The sequence below is a fragment of the Glycine soja genome, chromosome 15, assembly GCF_004193775.1.
Source record: "Glycine soja cultivar W05 chromosome 15, ASM419377v2, whole genome shotgun sequence".
Lineage (NCBI taxonomy): Eukaryota > Viridiplantae > Streptophyta > Magnoliopsida > Fabales > Fabaceae > Glycine > Glycine soja.
The window spans coordinates 14878483-14903553 of record NC_041016.1 but is presented as its reverse complement, the minus strand read 5'-3'; the positions used below and the strand labels follow the sequence as shown (position 1 = coordinate 14903553).

At 32.5% G+C, this 25071-nt stretch overlaps 1 protein-coding gene and 1 long non-coding RNA gene across 9 annotated transcripts; both read right to left on the bottom strand.

Moving 5' to 3' along the window:
- Window positions 1-1657: 1657 nt before the first annotated feature.
- Window positions 1658-6151, bottom strand: LOC114387799 (plant intracellular Ras-group-related LRR protein 6-like). The gene is made up of 3 exons (XM_028348003.1): window positions 5700-6151; window positions 4497-4666; window positions 1658-2687 (listed from the first exon to the last, which is right to left on the bottom strand). Exons 1-3 carry the CDS (start codon window positions 5904-5906, stop codon window positions 2000-2002), a joined length of 1065 nt encoding a protein of 354 aa, XP_028203804.1. The 5' UTR covers window positions 5907-6151; the 3' UTR covers window positions 1658-1999.
- An 11718-nt stretch (window positions 6152-17869) lies between these two features.
- LOC114387133 lies at window positions 17870-20551 on the bottom strand. Of its 8 annotated transcripts, XR_003661238.1 has the most exons (5): window positions 20409-20551; window positions 20208-20337; window positions 19081-19151; window positions 18358-18402; window positions 17870-18181 (listed from the first exon to the last, which is right to left on the bottom strand). It is a non-coding gene; the product is annotated as an uncharacterized LOC114387133 (long non-coding RNA). The 8 variants fall into 8 exon arrangements; XR_003661241.1 differs by lacking the exon at window positions 18358-18402; XR_003661236.1 differs by lacking the exon at window positions 17870-18181 and having other exon boundaries at window positions 18246-18402.
- Between the last annotated feature and the right edge of the window lie 4520 nt (window positions 20552-25071).

Genomic DNA, 25071 nt, shown 5'->3' with positions numbered 1-25071 from the left:
CCAAAATATGGCGTGTATATTCTAGAAGGGGCAAGAAGGTAAAAAGTGGCTGAGGTTGTTACCAATCATGAGGTGGCAGGGATGAGGGAGCAGCACTCTTTCCACAATATAAGGAGCAGTCAGTTAGAGAGAAAGGACATTCGGGATTGTAGCTAGAATTGGACAGAATAGGGTACTCTAGTATCCTATAGGAGCTTAGCTCTGGGCCCTTCATTGGGATTGTTACATTCTATTCTCTGTATTTTCTCACATTTCATCAATAAAGCTCTTTTTCCCTCATATATTTCATATCTGTTACTGTTTAATTGAATATTCTACTGTTGGTACGTAACATTGTGGTAATGACTTAATATATAAAAAAATGATTATTGTGAGAGTTTTGATATGTATATGAAGTTTATCAGCCTTGGGAGGTAGATTTTGGTTACATATGCATTATGAGCTATGAAGATAAAATCTTTGGAACTAAGATTTGTAATCAAATCATAAGTAAACTACGGCAATTTCTATATATTTTTTTTCAATAGATCAAATAAATGTTATATAAACAGCCAATAAACTATGTGAACTTCATCAACTTCAGGTTTCACTTGAAATCAGTAATTCAATTATTGTTCACCCTCAGATATATCTGTCTAACCATACCTTAGTTTGGCTTGCTTGCACTTCATAGATATTGATTTTTTTATATTTCCATACCAAGTGGACTCTGTCTTCTGTTGTATACTTTGCTCTTTAATGCGTGATATATGTTACTGGAGGATCAAAATTAAGGGAACATGGTTGCATTATTTATTTGGCTGCTAAAGATTGGTTTGCGCCATCTCAAGATATCTCTGAGATTTGTTCGTTGATAATTCTTGCTGTGGCTCAACGTTGATCTGCATGCACTGTTTATTTGTGGATATCTGAAATAATGATTTGGTTTGTTGTTCTGCTGGCGTGCATGCTTTTAGTAGCTTATTACTAGCATATGTTGCTAAGGCAGTCATCTTTTGCTATATTCGCCAAAAAAAAGTTATCTTTCTGCTATTTGGGTATTGATCTCTCAAACCATTTCCCTGATCTCTCAAACCATTTACTTCTAAACCTTTTTTTTAATGATTTGATCGTAGTTTTTCTAGGTCTCTCTCTCTCATTAGTAATCTATCTTTTGCTCAATCCTCCTTATTGGTACTTTTCTCTACATGTGGGCTATGGTCAAACCATTTTAGACAATATTACTTCTTCTTTTTTACAATGGAAGTGATACTAACTTTCTCCATAAAGATTATATTCTGAATCCTATTGTAGCACAACCATTCTGTGCAATAAACTACTTCGTATTCCCTGCCATACATTTTTACGAGGCTTACAATATCTTTGTCCAGATGGGTACGAAATGTGAATTGTCACCTCCGTCGGGTAAAAATATGTCAGCATCTACTTGATTTATGTTGCGTTTGAGTTTCTCGTTCCAATTTGGACGATGATATGCGTGGATGCACAAGCAATCACCTTAAAGCAATCAATCTTCAATAACAAATTACGAAGATTAAAGAACCGGAAAGATACTAGACTAGAGTTCATTTTATCTTGTTAACAGCAATTAATTTATCTTCCGAAGAAACTTGACATCGACAGACTTTCAAAGTTTCACAAATGGACAAATTCACCATCATTTTCAACTCAATTATACATTATAGCTATTATTTTGCATACAACCTAACCCGAAATTTCATATATTCATAATTGTCACACCTTTGATTGTTGGAATTCAACACATTAAACCAAACTATTCAACAAAAGAAAAATTATTACATAATTCAAGATTATCATAGACAATCTGGAATAATTTTCAAATGATACGTAATTGAGTTTTTAAACTCTTTTTTTATATTAAAAAACTCAATTACATATCACATAAAATTTCAGTAGGACCATAGATATATAATGGTCTTAGATTATGCAATAATTTATCTTCCAGACACAATGATTTACAAAAATATTCTACCACTTCTCAACTGAAGAAATGGCGGGGGGAACGATGGGGAGAGAACAGGCGAAGAGGGGAGAGCATCCCCATGAAGCCTGGGGAAGCAAGACCATTGATATTCTGGTGCTTAAGCATGTTGTAACCCACATGTTCAGGTCGTTTCCCATTTCTAAATTGTTTATTGAAGGTTCCACATTTCACAATCTTCCCCATCCACCACCTTTTCTTAGTTTTGTTTTGATCACTTGAGTTAATCTTATGATGCATGTACTCCATCACCACATGAAGTCCTTGTTCCACCACCTCCATAGGGGGACAGGTAAGAGGGTTCCCTTCAACACTCAGCTTCTGGAGATTCTTGAGGCACCCAATTGACTCAGGCAAGGTCTTGATGTTATTGTAGCTAACATCAAGTTCAACAAGTGACCAGAGAAGCCCTATGGAGTAAGGGATGGTCTCCAAATACTGGAAGTTCTGGCTCACATTAAGGGTCTCTAGGTTGATGAGGTTCTCAAGGTCCTCAGGAAGTGCCCTTAGGCAATTCAATCGTGCATCAAGAACCTTCAAAGCTGTTAAGTGTGAAGTGGAGCTTGGAAGAAACACAAGCTTGTTGGAGTTCACTGAGAGCTTCTTTAGGTTTATGAGCTCAAACCCTATTGTGTCTGGCAGCTTGCTCAGCTTGTTGAAGTTTGCATTCAGCTCTTCTAAGGCTCTGCTAGGTCAAAATTCATCACAGCATGCAACATGCATGCATGTTAAGATAATGAACCAAGTAATAATCAACATGAATAAATTCTGATACACACAATCACAAACACAATTAATCACCCCTATATTAATTACAATCAATTAATCTTATTTGTTTCTTGCACGCTTCTGATCATGTCATGTCATTTTGATTTGCAAGGAATAACAATGTTGATTTTGTGATGTAAGAGCTAGAAATGCTCAATTAATGCATGGCATGTTGAAATTAGAATGGAATAATTTAGGTGATTGAAGAATTAGAATAATTAAATGGAGATTATTTAAGTGGTTACATATCGTCGCCGTCATTTGACCTGTACTATGTAGATTTATTATTATTGTGTGATCGGTGACTTTTGACAATGCAAAAGGTTGAGGGTCATCATCAATCGGTGCCTTTTCCTTCAGTCACATGCACTCTTCGTTTGTAACATTTAATTTCTTAGCATACAATTAATTTAAACTAAATTAAGTATCCTGAGCTAGCCATATTTCAAACTTGTTTTAGTCGAGTGCACCTACCTTTGATTTTGATATACAATTCAAAATATAACTATAATAACGGCAAATATTTCAAAAAAATGAGGGATTAATTCTTTTTACAGACTGTAGCCCTCAATTTGTGGATGCTTATTTTCCCCATATTATTTAACTTATTTTTCTTGTTTTTTCTTCAAAAGAAAAGTGTATGAGTTGCTATCATCCTTTACATAATTCGCTATCATACAATAAATTACATGTGTTTAATAATCTACATTAGACCATGGTTTATCAAGCTTTCGAATGTAAACATGATGTAGGATTTGGCGACTTTCGTACACCGTACGCGGGATTTGATGCCGTAGTGCGAAAGTAAAAAATGAAGAACGGAAAAGTTTTGTCCACAAACATTTTTGTCACAGATAACGTAGAACGAGAGGAAGAACCGTTGATAATTCAGGTAGAAAATGATGATTTTTCTTATTATAAAAAATAGTTGTAGAATGGTCAGTGTTTGATTTTCGTGAGTTTTGCGTAAAAACAGTACATTTTGTAGTATGAATTGTATAGTTTTTTCAATCTTTTTTTTACATCACTAATTAATTTTATCACATATTTCCCTCTCGAGTCTTTCCTTCTTATATCTCCTAATTATTAAAAAAACTTGTAAGAAATATGTGAGACTAGAATTTCGTTTACATAAGGTTACCCATAGAAACACACACGAAAGAAATATTATTGGAAAAGAAAAGAAATCTAAATTTCCGTCTGTTTTTTCTTTTGTCTTTTTTATCGCGGTATTTTAATAATAACTTAGGAAAAAAACAGACAAGTAGGGATTGCTATTTAAATATTAACTTTTGCTATAGTTTACTTAGAGCTAGGAATATAGAATATGACACAAAAAGCTGTGATAGTAGATTTGAATGGAGTAGATATACGTACAGGAATTGACCAGCTATATACTTTGTTCGATACCAAACTTTTTTAATTAAATAGGTACAAGACATTCTAATTTATTTTTCTTCAAAGTCATACATTAAAAGAGAGTAACACACATACAGCTAAAATTAACATATTTGCTGTATTCTGATATATGCCGGCAGAAGATAGATTAGAAAAAAAGAAACCACACGTGCGAATAATTATCAAGTGATTTTAATTAAAAGGTTCAATTTTAGCAAAATAGAAAAGTTAATTCAATTATATATATATATGCAATTTGCCAGAATTTCATGATTTAATTATCATCATAAAAAATAGAAATTAAGAGAAGTGATGAAAATGAAGGAACCTGCAATTCTCAATGGTTTTGGGGAGGGATTCGAGGAAGTTGCCTGAGACATTCAAAACCTTGAGCTTAGAGAGGCAGCCAATGGAATTGGGAAGGGAGTTTAGCTGGTTGGAACGCACGTCCAACACTTCCACGTTTAGAAGTCTAGCCGTTAAGGATTCCGGAATTTCCTGTCAGAGTATAAAGTTTTTTTTTTTTACACATTAAATTCATATAATATCTAATAAAACATTTATATAATCCAAATTTTGCTAGTTCCATCTCCTAAAATAAAGTCTCAATTAGAATGTTATGAGAAAAATATGATTAAAAAAAGATATTTTATTATTGATAATTAATCAAATTCTTTAAAAAAAAATTAATAAAATTGATGAATACTCCATAAATCTTAATATATATATAATCGATTTGGAGGAGAATGATAAAATAACCCCTCTTATTATTTTCAATTATAATATAAACCATATACTCATCACGGTTTTCAACATTTAAATATAAATAGCTTCTAAGAAAAATTGGATTTTAACAAATTAATAAAAGGATATCGTTTAATTCGTATATCTACCCATAGAGTGAAAAAAAGATTGATTTCTTCTTCTTTTTTTAGAAGATTGATTCTTCTTTTCTTATAGTATAATCAAATACTCATTAATATCCTTCCAAACTTTCCTATGACTGCACCGTCTAATGATAATGAAAAGAGATATGGGATAAATGAATTATAAGTGGATGCACTTATTCCATGTTTATGGTGCTCGATCACTTATTCATTTCTAGTTCTCTTCCTTATTCTCGATTATATCCTAGTTCATATATGCTATAAAATATATTATATACTTTTTGTGTGTGTGAATTAAGATTATCTCTTACAATCAGAAACGAATTCCCTCTGAGGGGGTAAGTATAGGCTATTTTTCTTAATGAAATCCTTTTTCATATATTCATATATACATGACTAAAGAAAATGGAACCTTTGTCACAAAATTGAATATTTGGTAATCACTGTATGTCGGGCAAAAAGAAAGATAATAGCGAAGGTGGTAACCAAAAGTTAATTAATTTTGACCCTTTTATAAATAGAGAGATATAGAGCTATTATGAGTTTATAAGATGAATACTAAACTCCATATCTATAAGGGTTCTCAAAATATTCATAATCATTTTGAACAAATCAAAATATGAGTGAAATTATCTTTGACGTACCTGGAGATTGTTATTAGATAGGTCCAACTTGCAAATGGTGGCTAAATCAAGCGAAGGTTTGGGAAGAAACTCCAAGGACATGCCACTCAAGTCCATCACTTGAAGCCTCTCTTTCTCCATGGCTTTGCTTCTCTCCCTCTTCCTCATCGTGTTATCCATCTTCATCATGGGTTGAATATGAAACTGTTGCAATTGGTACATATTCATAATTGTAAAATACCCCACTTTATAATAAAAACTCGATTTTGTCTTGATATATACAAAAGTCAAAAACGATATTCCCCTTTTTTTCTTGTTTTTTGACTTTTTTTTCCCCTGGGCCAGTTGAAAACAAATTCCAACACTTGAAAAGAGAGAGAGGGCTGGATCCTGAAAGAAGATGAGGGTTGTGGGGGATTATACAGTGTATACACAAAAGGGTGAAGAAGGAATAGAAGATTTTTCTTGGTCCATGAAGTGTGTACGCACAAATTTATGGGTGAAAAGAGAAGAACGAAATGACGTACGGATGAGGAAGTGACGTTGGATGGAAGTACAAGAGCCGTAGTGGGTCAAAAGTTGCGAGCAATAATGAGCATAGCCACGTTGCCCACTTCATTACCACCACCTCCTGATTTATATTTTCAATTAAGATATTAAGCTTCTTATAAAAAATTAATTAGAATAAAGAATGATCATACAGAAACAGATATATTTATATATCAAACACTCAATTCGTAATAGCTTCTTCTTTTTATCATTTTTTCTATGATACCATATAATTATTTTTTTTATCATAACCTTAATATAAATTATTCACTAATTTTATTGATAATTAATCTTTATAAAAAAATTTGATAAATTTAATTGTTCATTATAGAGATGATTTCTCTTTCAATAACATATTGATTGTCATATTATGTCATTTATTAAACATAGTTATAATTCTTTTTTCTTTTTTTAATAGACCTCACCTAATGTTGTGGTGTTGATGAATTATTTTCCTAGAATAAATTAAAAATTCAAATTCTTTTATTTATTAATTTTTTTAATAGTTAGTTTAAAATTGTTCTACGAGAATTTATTGTTGATTAATAATGTGATTCTTTAATTAGAATTACTTTTTTATAATAAATATCAATTTAGTCTCAAAATTATATTAAATAGTTCAATTTAATTTCTAAATATTTAAATGATTTAATTTGATTCTCAATTTTTTTTTTTAAACACAAACAATCAGGTTCCTTCCGTCAAGTTGAATTGACATCGATAGCATTACAAAACTGCCACTATATTTATTATTATTTTTAAAATAAACACTGCCACTGTAACAAGATTGCCTTCTTCTTCCTCCTCATCGTGGTTTCAATTCACGATTCAAAGCATGAAACCCTCCTCCACCTACGTCAATGTCGATTTCCCTAGACTCACACTCCTCAAGATCGTGTTCTTCTTCTTCTTTGTCGCAGTCAAGTTCTTCGATCTTTGTTGGAAAGCATTTCTTCCAAAATTCCTCCCATCGCCACCACACCGTCAATGGCAATGGCAAAAATCCATGTAAAAAATAGGAAGAAGGTATAAGAAATTTAATTTTGCTGCTTCCATTGTGTTGTTTACTTTATTTGGATGCAATCAATTCATGTAAGACAAAAATCTTCTTTCATTCTCTTTTCTTTCTTTTATGGGAAAGTGAAAAGAATTATCAAAAATTTGAAGAAATTTTTAAATAACTTTCACAAGCTATATTTTTATCCTCATAATATCTTTAATGGTCTTTACAGTGTTATCTTATTGAAAGAAATTTATATACAATTTTATTCTAAAGATAATAAACTTCAAGAAAATTATATTTTTATTTTTTTTATTTTCGTTTAATTATAATTTAATTATAATGTTATTGTGTGTTAAATAAATATATTAATGGTTAAAAATCTTATTTTTTTAAAAAAAATTCATGTTATATAGATTTATTTCAATAAAAAAGAAATTATAAATGTATCTTTTTATTTTATTTTTGAATTTTAAAATAATAATAAATATATCATACGTTAAAATTGTCACTTATTATAGAGGAAAACTGTCACGTTTTACCTCATAACGGCATAAGCTCACTTTGACATAAGCGACCTGAATGATATATATTTTTTAAAATTTAGAATCAAATTAAATCTTTTAAAAATTTAAAGATTAAATTAATGATTAAACTTTATTATTAATAATAATTGGAAAACAAAAAAATAGTTATAAAGTTGAAAGGGTACTTCTGATCTGTCCCCGACTGCGGCGAATCCCGGGCTGCTTGTGATTTCTATTGAGTTTACATAAACAATTTATTAATTGTAAGCACACAACACAAAAGACATTTTGATAAAGAGACTTAAGTTTGTACAAAATTTTCAACTATTATTATTATTATTATTATTATTATTATTATTATTATTTGAATCGTTTTTCACGTCCCATCGTTAGACCAAATCAAACCTTGTTAGTATTCTCATACATGAGTCTCTAGAAAGATTATCATTTTGCGGTGTTATTGTTTATTGAATTTAGTTGCAAGGTCATCTCCAAGATAACTATAAGAATACCAACAAGGCCACAGTAAAGATGTTAACAAATGGTTCACCTGTGAAAGTTAAGAAAATATTAAAATAATATATAAAAGAGTTATTGTTTGTTAAATTAATATTATCTGTTTTAGTATATTTTTAATATAAAAGATGTAAATTATATGTGTGGTCTTATCAGTAAAATATTGAATGACTTCGTTGCTCTCAGATGTAAAAGAAATATAAAAAAATATATGGACAATAGAAAAAGGGTTTTTTCTCAGTAAAAAAGAAAAAAAAGAAAAGGGTTTCCTGCGTATCCCAATCGAAAATTAATCTAAGTCTATCCCAACCGAAATTCAAGCAATGCATTTGAAACATGATGTTTTGTCTCAATAAATGGACAGTTTCGAAATCCCAACTGAAAATATTTTTGTCTCAATAAAATTATTTAGTTTTAGGCTAAATTAGTATTTTTTTTCCTCTAATTTATGTTTTAGGCTCAATTTAGTCCTTTTTTTTGTTTAGTTCTTTAATTCTTAAATCAGTTCAATTTGATATTTTTATCTAAATAAAATTAATGGTATTAAAAAATAAACAAAATAAAATTAATGATATTAAAAAATATACATTTTTTAGTGATTTAAAAATGACAATTTTTAACACTTTTAATATAAATTTTTACATTCAGTGAGACACTTTCAGGAATACAATTTTCAAAAATTTAAAATAATAATAATAATACAAAAATAAAATAAAATCATATGTAAATCATGTCACTATTAATATGAAATTCATTTATTGTTAGGATATTTTAACTAATATTTTAATTATATTTCTCATAAGTAATAATTTTAATATTTTATAATTTTAAATAAAATTATAAATGAATAATATTTTGAACTTGAGTATATATATTAAAGAAATTAATAATTAATTATTTAAAATATTGCTTATAAATTATTATGTTATAAAATTAATAATTTTTTTGGAATATAGTGAAGGTAAGCAATTTGCTACAGAATATAACTTCCCATGCAAACCCACACACAGCCTCCGGACATGTCCTTTTAGGGGTCAACGACTTTTTTTCCTCTTTTAAATACGTCAATTACAAATTTTAAGTACAAGGTCATTTCGGAAAATTAAAACTTTTAATGCAATCCATAAATTATGTTTAAAAGGTCAATAATCACACATCCTTAACCGTTTAAATTATTTACTATATATCCACAAACTATTAAACATCACAGTCACATCTAAATCACTTGTTACAAAGTTTAAAACACTATTTATTGTTTTTTCTATAGGTTTCATCCTAGAATTTATCTGATTTTAAATGTTAATAATAACACTCATTTATCAGTAACGTACTTCTTGTCAACTATGATGCTGCATTTCAAAATAAATGACAACAAAATTTATTTAATTTTGTTATCCTTGTTTTAGCATGCAACACAAGTTACTTATATTAATATTTAGACGACTAATATACATTAATTATTCTAAATCTCTTAATATTTGACTTCAATTTTTACGAATAAAAAAATTGTTACTTATATTAATATTTTTTTTATGTGTAAGAAAAAAAAATAAATACTAAAAGATTTACAATAACTCATACATTTTATTTAATTAATTAGGTTAGATCCTCTTGATTACACTAATATATCATATGATATCACATGTTTAAAAATAATTAAATTCCTAATAAAATCTTGTTTTGTTTTAAAAATATAAACAATCAAGGTTTGTTTGGGTGGTTACCAGTTTTCATTTTTGGTTTTTAAATGTAATTTTTAAAACAAAAATCCATTTGTTAAAAAAATGAGTTGAAATTGGTTTTAACTCATTTTTAAATTATTTTATATTTATTTTCAAAATTAAGAAAAATATTAACTATAGATTTAATTTCTAGTCTTAGAAAAAATACATTCTCTCTTACATTTGAGAATGGTCCTTTCCATTGCTACTACAAACACCACCACCACTCTCACCATTGGCGGATCCATAGTGGGATCTAACAAAATAATTTTTTTACTCAATATGTTAAGTAATTATTGTTTTTTGCTCCCATAAAAAATAAGTATTATCCTTATAAGATAATTATTTTAGAAATAAATGTAAGATATTATAAAAGATAAAAGAAAAAAATTAATACTGATTTTACCCATAGAAAAATAAATTGACACTAGTTTTACTCAAAAAAAATAAACTGGTTTTAATTTTACCCACTTTATATTTTTTTATATTAACCATTCCCAGTTTTACTCAACAATGGCTCAAGGAGGCTTGGGTGAGCAGATTGAAAAATCTAGCAGGTTTTGCTATCATTGAGGATGACATATGGTGGGATAATGGACAAAACATATCTCCAAAGTACATCGACGGAGATATGGTTTTGCTTCTCGGTCTCACAGAAGAAAAAGTGGAAGGAACGCTGAATGAAGAAGATGAAGGGTGGGCTGATTTGTTCTATTTGATAGAGAAATGGAATCCAAAATTACGCCCTGGTTTCAGACTGGCTTGGCTCCAATGCTGGGGAATACCTTTGGTTGCATGGGATACGCTCCACATCAAACATATAGTTTCTGGCATCGGTGAAGTGGTGGACGTTGATGATAAAGTAGAAGAGCGAAGAAGGCTAGACGTGGCACAGATCTTGATCAAAACGTCATGGAAACCTTGGATACAACATATAGTGCATGTTAGGATAAAGGGGGAAATGTTCTTGGTGCATGTTGCAAAAGAGAGTGGGCTTCCAGGTGATACGTGGCACCTAAAGCGTCAGTACGACTTTAGCTCATCAGAGGAGATTAATTCTGAAGAAGGAGATGACGAAGGCGAGGTGAACATGTGGAGGTACAATCTTAAAGTATTGGACATGATGGAGGATAACGTGGAGGACAGAAGAGCAACAGGTGGGGGCATGGGTGAAGAAACACGAGGGCTGGATGTCGAGCTCTCGGAGGGAGCCAAGGTGAACGATGACTCAGTTCATGGCGGGAGAAGAGAAAGGGGGTTAGCATAGTTCCATTCGGGAGCTTGAACCACCATCGACAACGACGAAGGAGCAGATGACGTCAAAGGTGGCGGCGATGACGACCGGCTGAAACGTGGCGACGACTATGGGCGACACCTGTCGGCCGATCGTGCACAAGAACCGGCGATGGTAGCGAAACAAGCAGCCCAATCAGGTGGGGCGTTTGGACAAAGCAGCAGAATCGACTCAACGAACAAAGCTATTGTCCAAAGGTCAGCCACACACCTGAAATTTGCGCAGACTGACGCACAATGCATGCAGAGCTGCAGCGTATTGGGGACAGAGGCGTAGGGAGAAGGAATGAAAGAAATAGGGCCTGAAGAGGACACAAGGGGGAGAGTCAAAACTGCCTATGAGGAGAGCTTTCATGAAAATGGAAAGCTGGAGGAGACAAAGAACGTTGAGGGAGAGGAGAACGTTGAAGGAGAATGCAGATTTAAATCACCCCTAGTCAGGTCACGTGACAAGGGGACGAGGGAGTTAGTGGACTTGGGCAGTACTATTGACACCACCCCTAAGCCATGTTCACCCAATACAAAAGGCCCATTATCCCAAAAAGCATGCTCTCTAACTCCGTGGCTCGTTTACTCCCGTAAAGGGAGTAAGAGAAAAATAATAAAAGCCCATATAGAAAGTGATGCTATGAATTAAGATGTTTCAAGCCCGCAAAACCTTCAAACTGTTTTAAAGCAACAACATCAACAACTATATTCGCATGAAAGTGGACCAGACATTCAGCAAGTGCAGAAAGAAAACTCACCAACAAACAGAAGGCTTTAAAATCAATTGCAGGCAGAAAATGTGTGGAACACGATCACTAAGTTGGAGTTGACAACAGGATCTTCACAAAGAAATTATATTCAACAGTTGGTGGAAATGGAAGAAAGAGATGAAGAAGAGACAACCTTGTTGCGAGGTAGGAGATGGATCCCATGAATATCATCTCTTACAATGTAAGAGGGTTAGGGAGGGGGGTTAAATGGCCAACAATCAGAAGGATGGTCAAAGAGCATCATGCTGATCTTTTATGCTTACAAGAAACAAAAAAGGAGATCGTGAATAAGATTTTGTGCAAGGCTTTGTGGGGAAATTCTGACTGCAGTTGGGAGTTTTATCCATCTGTTGGGTCAGCTGGTGGTATCCTTTGTATTTGGAATCAAACCTCTTTCAAGGTAGAGAGCAAAATTGTTGGAGCTGAGCTCATTTTGTTGACAGGGAAGTGGGGCCAAGAGGTGCAGCTAGTACATGTTGTAAATATTTATTCCTCATGCAATATGCAAGATAAAAGATTGCAGTGGATACTGTTTCTCAGATGAAAAACCAGACTCCGGGTGGATATTGGTGCATCCTAGGAGATTTTAATAACATCAGGTCACGTGGAGAGAGAATGGGATCCTCACAAAGGGAGCTAGTGGATGGAAGCATTGCGAAATTTAATAACTGGATAGAGGAGCTGGAGGTAGAAGAAGTGCCATGGGTGGTAAAGAAATTCACTTGGTTCAGACCGAATGGTACCGCTAAAAGCAAGTTGGATAGAGTCTTGGTCTCTCCAAAGCGGTTATCCAAATGGCCCAGTTCGTTTCAGTCTACATTGACCATAAATTTTTTGGACCATTGCCCCGTATTGCTTAGATCCAAAAGTATCGACTGGGGCCCAAAACCTTTCAGACTACTTGATTGTTGGTTATCTGATAAATCTTTTGAGAAGATGGTCAAAGACAGATGGTCATCCAACCTTCAAAGTGGATGGGGGGGGGGTTATGCGCTAAAAAAGAAAATTATAGATCTCAAGCAAAACATAAGGGCGTGGAACAAAGATCATTTTGGGGACACATATACCCGTTTTAAGAAGATAGAGGAAGAGCTAAATAAATTGGATGAGGTGTCAGCACATAGACAGTTGGAAGACAGCGAGCGGGTGCTCAGAAAGAAACTTCAGCTGGAATTATGGGAGGCAGCTCAAACACATGAGTCGATGTTCCGACAGAAAGCAAGATCCAGATGGATTAAGGAAGGGGATTGCAATTCGAGATATTTTCACCTGCTAATAAATTCCAGGCGTCGATCCAATTGTTTGAACGGTGTGAAGGTCGACGGAGTGTGGAAGGATGAGCCAGCAGAAGTCATAGAGGAAGTAAGGAGGTTTTTTTCAAAAAGGTTTCCGGAAGCAGATTTTGATAGACCGACTTTGGACGGGATTCCCTTCAATACCATTGACTTTCAGCAGAATGCCATGTTAGTGAAGCGTTTTCAGGAGGAGGAGATAAGGAGGGCCGTTTGGAGTTGTGGCAGTGATAAAAGCCCGGGCCCGAACGAGCTCAATTTTAAATTCATCAAGCATTTTTGGGACGTCATCAAACCAGATTTTCTTAGATTCTTTGATGAATTTCACGTCAATGGAGTCTTCTCGAGGGGTTTGAATGCTTCATTTATAGCCTTAATTCCGAAGGTGGCGGATCCTCAAGAACTAGATGAATATAGGCCTATTTCCCTCATAGGATGCACTTATAAGATTCTTGCTAAGGTGTTGGCTAATAGATTGAAGAAGGTTATGCACTGTATTATTCATGAAAGATAGACAGCATTCATAGAAGGCAGACATATGCTCCACAGTGTTTTGATCGCAAATGAGGTGGTTGATGAGGCGAAAAGAGGACATAAATCGTGCATGGTGTTCAAAGTGAACTATGAGAAGGCGTATGATTCGGTGTCGTGGGAATTCTTGATTTATATGATGAGAAGATTGGGTTTTGGTCCCAAATGGACCCAATGGATGCTTGGCTGTCTAAAATCAGCTTCTATTTCGGTGTTAGTAAATGGAAGCCCTACAAAGGAATTCTATCCGCAGAGAGGACTCAGACAAGGAGATCTGTTATCACCTCTTCTATTCAATATCATGGCTGAAGGGTTGAGTGGCCTAATGTCAAAGGCTATCAACAGAGGGCTATACAGGGGATTCTTAGTGGGCATAAATAAGGTTGAGGTTAGTATGCTCCAGTATGTGGACGATACGATATTCTTGGGAGAGGCAACAATGGAGAATGTAAGAGCAATCAAGGCAATACTGCGTGCTTTCGAGCTTGCATCAGGGTTAAAAATAAATTTTGCTAAAAGTAGTTGCGGGGCCTTTAGTGTGTCAGAGCAGTGGACTTATGATGCATCCAATTATCTCAACTGTAGGTTGATGTCCGTTCCTTTTGCATATCTCGGCATCCCTATTGGTGCTAATCCCAGAAGATGTCAGATTTGGGACCCTTTGATCACTAAATGCGAGAAAATTGGCGAGATGGAAACAAAGACATTTCTTTCGGGGGGAGAGTGACTCTCATAAATTCAGTGCTAACATCTATTCCAATTTATTTTTTTTTATCTTTTTTCAGGGTTCCTAAACTGGTGGTCAACAAGATAATTAGATTACAGAGGAACTTCCTAAGGGGTGGCTCGTCGGATCAAACCAAGATTCCATGGATCCGGTGGGAAACGATGTGTTTGCCAAAGGAGCATGGAGGGCTGGGAGTAAAGGACATCCCATCTTTTAATGTATCACTTTTAGGGAAGTGGAAATGGGACCTATTGTTGAATCAGGGGGAGACATGGGCAAGAGTTCTTGAAGCAAAGTATGGAGGTTGGAGAAGTCTTGATGGACCTTCGAGGGTCAGCTCTGAATCCTTGTGGTGGAGGGATTTAAAGTCCATTTATCATCACCCTCAGTTGGGTCAGCAGCTAAATAAATCGATTTTGTGGAAGGTAGGATGTGGGGACAAGTTTAAATTCTGGGAGGACAAGTGGTCAGGTGGAGAGAACAACTCAGCAGTCAAATTCCCTAGATTATACACCATCTCGGCTCAGCTACAACATCTCATTCAGCAAGTAGGAGCATTCAATGAAGGAGGTTGGGAGTGGAATTTTCAGTGGAGGAGACCTTTGTTTGATAGTGAGATAGATATGGCAGTCGCTTTCCTTCAAGAGGTTGAGGGGTTTAGACTCAAGTCGGATGAACAGGATAGGTGGTTGTGGGCGGCAGAGCCTTGTGGTAGTTACTCGGCTAAGAGTGCTTATAAGGCTATTAGAGAAGATATTTTAGGAGCTGGATAGGTCGGGCAGTTCAAGGAGTTATGGAAGCTTAGGGTACCGGCGAAAGTGACAATGTTCATGTGGAGGCTAATCCAAGACAAACTGCCAACCAGAGACAATTTGAAAAAGAAATGGGTTGAGCTACAAGAGTATTTATGTCCTTTTTGCAGATTAGTAGACGAAAGCGCGAGTCATTTATTTTTCCATTGTAGTAACATTAGCCCTTTATGGTGAGAATCGCCTTGGGTCAATATGGTGGGGGTTTTCCCATATCATCCGAGTCAGCACTTCACTCAGCATATACATGGAGGGTTTGAAGGACTGTAGACGACCAGATGGCAGTGGTGGTGGCTAGCTCTGACTTATACTATTTGGAAACATAAGAACAACATCGTTTTCTCAAATGCTACTTTCAATGCTCACAAACTAATGGATGATGCAGTGTTTCTTCTATGGACATGGCTAAGATGCCTGGAAAAGAATTTCTCTCTTCACTTCAATCAATGGTCCTCAAATATTAAATCTGGCTTTAGTAGGACAGGAATATAGGAAACCACTACACTCCCTGTTCTATTAGATTACAGTGGGATATTTCAGCTTGTATAATTATGCATCTAGCTAACATACATGTCAATTATCTCTAAATCTTGTACTTTTTCAGTATCTCTGGTACTCATTAATGATATATTATATTTTGGTCGAGCAAAAAAAAAAAGATCATGCAAACTCAACTGATGATTCATTAGTTATCCACAATTGTACTGTCCCTTCTTACCCAAAACCAAAATATAAAACTGAAAAAAAATAGAATTAGTCTATCTTTTGTTTTGTTAGGTTTCTTTGAAATTTTAAGTGGATTCCATATCAATCTTGGCACTTAGATGACGAAAATTGTGATGATTGGTTTATCTTGTTCTTGCTCTGAGATTTGTTAGGTTTCTTTTAAATTGAAGAAGTGAATTCTATATTAAACGTGGCATTTGCTTAAATGTTGCATACACATATTGCACTTTCTTCCTTTGACAACAGGTGGTGGTATGAACTTTTTTTCAGCATTCAATGAAATTGTTAGTAAAATTGGATTTTTTTTAAGTTGCTTAATTTGACCTGGTGTTAGTAGTTTGAACTTTGAAGAGTTATTTTACCGTTTTCCCTTTCTTGTTACGGTTGTATGTTTTATTTTATGTTATGAAGCATATTGTTGCTAAGCTTTGTTTTTTTCGTTTCCCTGTTTAAATGAAAAAACCAAAAATTTAAGTGCCTAACTCAATTAAAATCTTGCAGAATATAGATTTTGATGACGATGAAGATGATTATAATGATGTAGATGACGGGGATGGTATTGTCACTTTATTTTTCCAATGCATTTCTCATTTTTCATTCACTTCAATCATCTTAATCCAAATTCAACAACTGTGGCAAGTTTATTCAACTTATCAATTCTTCTGCTCAACTACTATTTTTCCTTTATCGCAGATGAACCTACCTATTAGATATCAGTATGGAGAATGTTCTTCTGCTCATCCCGTGACAGCTATACAAGTATGGACTGTTGCTCCTTTAATTTTACAGTTTGGAAGTTAAAATTGTTCAATTTAACTTATTTGGCTTTTACTTTGTCACTATTTTAACTTGTTCAATTACTATCGGATGTTTTCCTTGTAAATGTTTAGTGATGTGTTATTTTTCAATCCATTAGATGAATTGGGAAGGGAATAACCAATTGGAACACGCAATTTTAATCCTGTTGTAGTAGTTTGTTGTGAACAAAATCAACGTCACATTTTACATATTATGGAGTCAACCCATTTTCAGATCAACAACTACTCTTGTCCAACTAAGATCTCAAACACTATTCTTAGACACACGCTTTCCTCATACCCTTAAGATGATGTCATAATATATCGTATTAGCAACATATAATCCACATCTAATTGATGTCATACATGTTATTTATTCACTTTACACGTTGTTGTGATAAAAATTAGTCTTTAATAAACTTGATGAATATTTTATATTAATAATAAGTAAAATAAAAAAAATCATTATAGAAAATATGATTAGACCAAACACTTAATATAGTAGCTAGATGAGTCAACCACTCATAAGTAAACTTATACGAACAAACCCAAATTATTAATATCCTTACGTTAAGTAATTAAAAAAAATTAGTTTTGGGGGACATTAACTTGATCCGCTGGTGTGTTTACATAAGGCCTCATTTGGGTGGCTTTTACAAGGCCCGCAACATGGATGATGGATGGACTTAGATTTTTTTAAAATGTGTATACATTAAAAAATTTAAATTTAACTCTTGGTTTATAGATTCGAGGGTTGTTCCCAAACATAAATTGAGTTAAGTTCAAGCTATAAAAAAAGAGTCTATATCAAGTTCAAGTTAAACTTCAAAGCTAAATATTAAGGAATTAAACTGAAAAATTGCAACATGGGTCCTCATCTGAATCTCCATCCAAAGTAATCGATGACGGCTTTAATTCATTGTGCTATCTGGAGTATTACCGACATTGGTCTAAAACATGCTCGTGAAACATTTAAAATTTGGTAATGTTTGCTAATACTTGGAGTAAAACCATTTCCAAGAACAGGGTGAAGTAAATCATTGTAAATCGTCAAGTAATGGAAATGTTGCAATAATGTTCTAAAAGAGTCATCATACCTAAGCAAGGTACCAGCTCTGGAAGCTCGTACAATTTATAAGTCTTTCAGATTTCATATTCAACCAAGGAGAAAAATCTCTAAGCAGGCCTAACAAAGTAAAGTGAAATCTATGCAAAGTATGCGCAGATGCACCGCACCCAAATACAGCAATCATCCATCTAGAATTCAAGAAGACAATAACTTGAGAAAATTCAAATACCATGCAAAATCAGAACCAAAAGGTAATCATACTAATGCACAGTAGTAAATTTTAAAATGCAAATTATTTAGATACAAATCATAAATCCATCGAGGTAAGGGAAAGCAAAGCAAAATGGAAATGACGAAACATTACATGGTAGTCCTCAAGCCTAAAGCCAAAGAGCAAATGATCACGACCCTAAACAAGAAAACAGCCATGTCAAAATAAAGAGTTGCAAACAAAGTCAAAATGTATAAAAAACATTGTAGTGGCAGTATATTTAAAAGTATGCGATCTCAACACATTGCCCATTTTACACAGACGTGTTAAATTTAATAAATTCCAAATCACGAGCTTACAGACCAGAAATTATGGCATTCAGCATCACCCCTGAGATTATTAACAGCATCCAAGTCAACAAGAATTGCAATTCTTAAGTGGCATTTTGCAAACAATTTGAATCTTAAGTTTGACATAGTGACGCTGCAACATCATAATAATGTTTTTTCTACTGCAGTAAACTAAATAAGAATAACTCTGACATTTTGCGTCGAGGTTAATTTCAAAATATATGTATTATTAATGAGTGTGATAGTTTGCATAAGTGTTGTTAATGGATGACATTAAATTTCATGCATGCACATTCCCATTATCATACATAAATTCCACAAGCTTGAGTAAGAAATCAATATGCATACAGTATAAATACAAATAGTATCTAGAAATTAATATCAAAATGCAATTTTAAAAAAGAAACTAATTGTTGTCAATTTAGGGTCATTTATCTACTTTCCGCAAATACTTGTTTGACAATCGACATTACGGCGTACATTAATAATTCAAGAAAATCCCAAAAGAAAATTTTTACTTGGCCACCTTTTTTCAAGCGCATCTACATAAAACCTTGCTCGAACCCTCTGTCATTCATCATACATCATCATTGCAATCTGAGTGAATACAATCAATCAGTATGATCTTCACGTGATTATCTCTAAGTGAATGTTAGTTAATATAGAGGTCTACGCATTTTTAAAAAATGGGATGCACTAAATAAGACAATCCATAATACTTCTTTTTAAGAAAAAGAAAAAGTGATAAATAGGAGAATTGCTCGATAACTCAAAATGAAAGTTCTTTGTTATGAGAAGTTGTTGCAGATAAATTAATGTAATTGGGGAACTACTTAGAAATAGCATTGAATTGCACCATAGCCCCAAACTAGTTTTCATGAGGTATGGTTTTCAGTATCTCATTATACAATCAATTTAGAAATTCCATGCTCTCCCTAATCTACAGAGGTCAAGTTCTCAAAGCTTCAAAACCCAAAATTTGAAACAAATCCATGAGACACCATCTTTGATGCTTGATCTTCATCTAGCCTTCTCTTGCCCTACAAAGAGGAAAAAATATACATCCTTTCATTGTGAGAGCAAGAGAGAGAACCTAAACTCCCCCCCAAAAAAAAACTGAAATGTTTGAACAGCAAAAGTAGCTGGCCATATGCACCCAACCCAACACTTTCATTTGACACAAACCTTCCTTACCCATCCAGAAAGGGTAAATAGAAAAAAGACAAGAAAACATTTTTTATCTAGTAAAAAAAAGTATACACCCTATTTGTGTGCAACAGAAGAAAAAAAAAACAGACAAGGAAGTGAAGCCAATATTGCACTATCGCCTTGATTAGCAATGAAAGTACTATGCCAGACTTTCATAGGTTAGCAAAATTCAATTTTCAGAATGTATAATCCATTACAGAAATCAAAATGACATAAAAAAATCATTCACCCATTAGATTCAAGACAAAACCGATCCATCGATAAAGAAAAGAAAACACAATTACTAGTAAAATATTTAGCATGTTTGCAGACAATCAGGTAGGTTCGATAAGTTAGAATAACAATTCATTTCAGAATCCAATGTATGCATTTCATAAACTTAGCTCTTGTGTCAATCATGTCTCATTTCATAAAATGGAAGGGAAGAAAAAAGGGAGGAAATACCTTCAGGGGTCCAACCATAAGAGTGGCGAGACACAGAGAGCATCGAATTCAGCAATGCGGAAGCAGTAGCACTGTGATAAGGAAGCATCGATTCCACGCAGAAACTCGCTTCTACCGGTAAGTCGGTAACCTATAAATAAAATGTTTTAATAAAATCAAATTGAAAATGTTCGAGAAAATGCGATAGAGGAACGGCGTTACCTAAAAACGCGATTGGAGATTGAGGTTTGCTTTGGGAGCCGAAACGGAGATCGTGCCAGTCTCGGTCTAGCTCCGGCAGCCAGATTGGCCGCACCGGCTGATCGGGAGGCGGCGGACATCGTGAATGAGGAAACAGTACCAAGGGGTTTTGCTTTTTCTTTTTTACAATTTTTTTTGTTTGCTCCTAATTTTGCTCAGGAGCTATGGGTTTGGATTCTCTTTTTGGGTTGCTTCTTCTGTGACTTTTACTGCTTAAATAATCATTTGCTGTTTATTTGAAGAATAAATAAATAAATTATTAAAGTAAATTTGTCAATAGGCAAATGTTAGTGGTAAGTTTTTGTTAACGGAAGATTCAATTTCACCACTTATCTCTCTCTTCCCTCACCAAATTAATCTTATATTTGCTGTCAATTAAAATAGTATGTATTATCCCCAGTTTTACCTATTTAAATACCTCAATATGATCAAATGTATAAAGTGAAAAAAATATAAATGACTCTTTTATTGCTTTAAAATTAGTTGAAATTATGGAGTACTAAAAGGTAAGCGGATGTTTGATTTCATCTTTTGGAGAATTAATTTTATATAATTTTTATATGTTTGATTTCATATGAATAAAGAACTTATAATTAATTATGAATTTAAAATTAATTTTGAGTTAAAATAATTTTAGTAATTAGATAAAAAAAATTATACTAAATTTTAGTGTTAACTTACTTTTCTAAAAAAAAAAACCCTACATAAATCATGCTACTTTAAAATTAATGTTGACTAAATAATTTTATGAACCCTCATAAAAAAACTAACAAAAAATCTTACGACTTGACAATTAGATCAAAACCCTCTAGTTCACTCTTGCCAAGAACCAAATCATTGATGATCTCGTTCACCTTGTCATGAAAAGATATTCATCTTGTGCTTTCTCTTCTAATTTGTTTGCTTTTGATTTGCTAGCATTCGTTGATTTTACTTATACTAAAAATTTATGTGTTTGAATTTTGGAAAGAAGTATCGCAAGAGTGAATTGTACTCTGTTTGAATTGTTTCATTTGAAAATTTGATAATTGTTATGCATACGTAAATTGTGTAATTAAATCATATAACAATTACTTGATTTTTCTCTCTTTTATTACTTCTTTTTGTGTTAAAGATTAGGAATTTAACATCTTCTGAGTTTTTATCCAGTAGATGCTAAAACTAGTAAATTCATAGTATTTATGGTGATATACTTTTTATAGAGACACATCCGAAGACATGGGGGAGAATTGAAGAACTAGAGAGTCGCGCTTAGCGCACCAACGTCGCTCAACGTGACAACCTTGCTTAGCGCTAAAAGTCACATGGGAAGCTAGTTGTTACGTGCATGCGCCCTCAGTACATGGTGCATGTTCAGTGTATGATCACTTATCTAGCTAAAATTTTTATGCCAAGCTCAGGGTGTGATTTCGCTTAACGCACAATCAATGTCGAAAAACATAATTGTGCTGCGTTTTAAGAGAAAAAAGGAGAAAATACAGGCATCATTCATTCTATTGAGCAACAAAGGCTACGACACATTTATTGGAGATAGATTCATTCATTTGGGGTACTTCATTTCCATTCTTCTTCATTATCTTCCACTTACTTAACCCTTTTTTATTTATTTGTAAGCTTCTCATGACAATGAGAGGTTAAACCACCCATTGTTGGGAGCTCAACAACCAAACACTCTTGATGTAATGATTCTAATTATCTATTTAATGTTATTTCAGTATTATTGTTTCTTTTCTATACTTATTATCATGTTTGTGGCTTGATCACTCATGTCCATGTAATGTTATAGGGTTTAGGCATTGAAAAATGTTTATCTCTTAAGAACTGGAAAAGAACATCTAAGTAATCCATTTCTAGGGATAGAATGATGTTATTTAGCTTAATTTATGCATCTCTGTTCATAATGCAATTTGTCTGATTTATCTCTTAAGAGATTAGGAGAGAAATTAAGTTAGACTCTTTCATGTGAGAAATCATGACTAGAGTATATAAGTGAATGTAGGTAATAACTGAAAAAATATTTGGATAGAGAAAAATCATTAATGTTGCATCAAGAGTAATTCTAGTAGGTTGAGCCCCAACATACCCATAATTTTGTATCGACTGTCACTTCACTGTTTTGAGTGTTTGTTTTCTCACCCTTACACACGCTAGTTTTATAGTTTAATTTTATCGAATTTACATTTATGTATCACCCTGTTACAAATATTTGATTCAATTCATTAATTGTTTAAAATTTGGATATATATAAACCTTGAGTACAGTTAAAGTTTCTGTGAACTCGATATTTGATATTACTGTTTTAAAATATTAATTGGATGAATTGGTACACTTATCAAAGAGTTAACACTAATATTTTGCATTAATTGATTAATTTTTTAATTTACTTTTTTAGGGTCATTAGAAGATTCACAACTACAATATAAGGAAGAAAGATAGAATACAAGTTGTATGTTCTTGTTTGATTTGTTTCTTAAGTTGCATTTTCTTTTCCTGTTAAAAATGATATCCATTAACCTAAAGAAGATGTCTTCTTTGCTATCCACCAAGAATTAAAACTGCTAATTTATTATGCACATGTGACATGCCACATACCAAACATATTATTTTCTTTGATAAAAACAAAGATTATGTTTTGTAACAGAGCATCAAGCTCTTTTATGTGCTTCCAAGTGCCCATTTATTGCTAATGTTTAGATTTCTGTTGGCTTTATGATATTCTTCTCTTGTTTATAGAGAAAGATGACTATAAAATAATATCACTTGAATAGCGGAATATGACAACCACGGTTTGCTTCACCTAATCTATGGACAGCTTCAATGTTGAAATAATTTATCAGACATGGGTTAAGTAGAATTTTTTTCATTTCTAAAATAATACTTTAAAAATTTATGTTTGTTGGGAATCATATTTTTTTTTAAAATAAATTTAAAACGTATTTAGTATGCTTAAAAAAATATGAGAATCTTTTATTATATTTTTAGCAAAATATTTTTATTGGTGGATAGAAATGCAAGATTCTCATAAAAAAATGAAAAGAAATATATGAGAAATTGAGAATACTTTATTATATCTTTTAGGAAAACGTATTTAGTATGCTTAAAGAAATAGTTTTCATTTTTTTATATGAGAATCTTGCATTTCTATCCCACCTAAACAAATGTTTTGCTAAAAGATATAATCTTCTTTGGTTGACCTGCCAGTGATCACATATATTATACACACAACAAATCCACAAATTGTAATTACTTTTCTTGTAACGGTATAATTGCCGTACTATGTGTTGCAATCCCTTTTTGGCTGATAAAAAAAAAATCTCAGTATAAAATTTCTTTGGCGCAACTTATTTCCCTTGACTTTATTTTCCTCTCTTTTGTTTTAATACGTACTGACTCGAGAATATTTTGGCCATTTTATTCAAATAAAACTGCTAATATTATTTATTATTTCTTCAAATGACAAAATTCGTTTAAAATGTGAAATGCAAACCCCTTTCCGTACAAACAATTTCAACAAATGAGACTGTACATCGGGTCAACAGTGGTACACAATTACGTTTGAAAACGGACGTTAATTTTGTTAGTATCAGTTTGAGAAATTTTAAAAATCAATTTTTTAGTGTAGCATGTTTTAATTTAAAGTTCACATGTATATTTCAATTATATTTAAAATTTGAAGTTAATTTTATCAAAATTAATTCTACTAAATTATACATGAAACGAGCCCTTAATATGCATTTATTAGTTAAACCATCTTAAATCGAACAAATTTATGAAAAATAATTTAATTTCATTAGCAAATCTACTCAACAAAGAAAAAATATAGCTTTTTTTTACCCTAAATAAATCGTAAGAGTAGTATTTACTTGAATAAAATAAATAAATAAATTACACTAACATGTTTTGACACCAAAGTTTTCCAAAATTTAAATTAATTTAAAAGACTTTACTTAGTACTACATATACATCTTCTTTAAGAAACATTAACTACTTTCTTTTCGAATTTAGAATTTTGACGAGTCTTTTAACTTTTGAAAATTTTTATATCTAAAATTTTAGTCTACTAATTAGAAAGCTAGTCATTTATAATAATTTATATTAAAATCTAGTCATTTTATTTTAGTCATAACAATTTTACAAAAAAGATAATTAGAAATAACTAAAACTTCAACTTAGAAAAAAAAATCCTTGCATAATAGATCGTGTTGGCTTTAAACATTTTGGGAAAAAATATATAATTTATATAACATATATTTTATATAATTTTTTTATATTTCATCCCATTAAATATTTATTTTTGCTCTCTCCTATTTTTGTTTCAATTTTTATCATAAATTTCTTTTTAATGTTTTTGTTATAGCAATTGGTCTTTCTGTCAATTTTTTATATTAACTGTGTAAATTTTAACTAATATGACATCTATGATAGTTTGTCATATGTGATTAAATTGATCAAATTAGTGTAAAAAGGTAACAGAAAAATTTTAAAGCACTAAAATAAACAATTTAAATTTAAAAAACCAAATTAAAATATAAAATATAAATAAAGAATAAAAAATTAATTCATCCAAAATTATATTTTCTATTGTAAATTAAACACCATGTTACTTCAAAGAGAGATAAATATT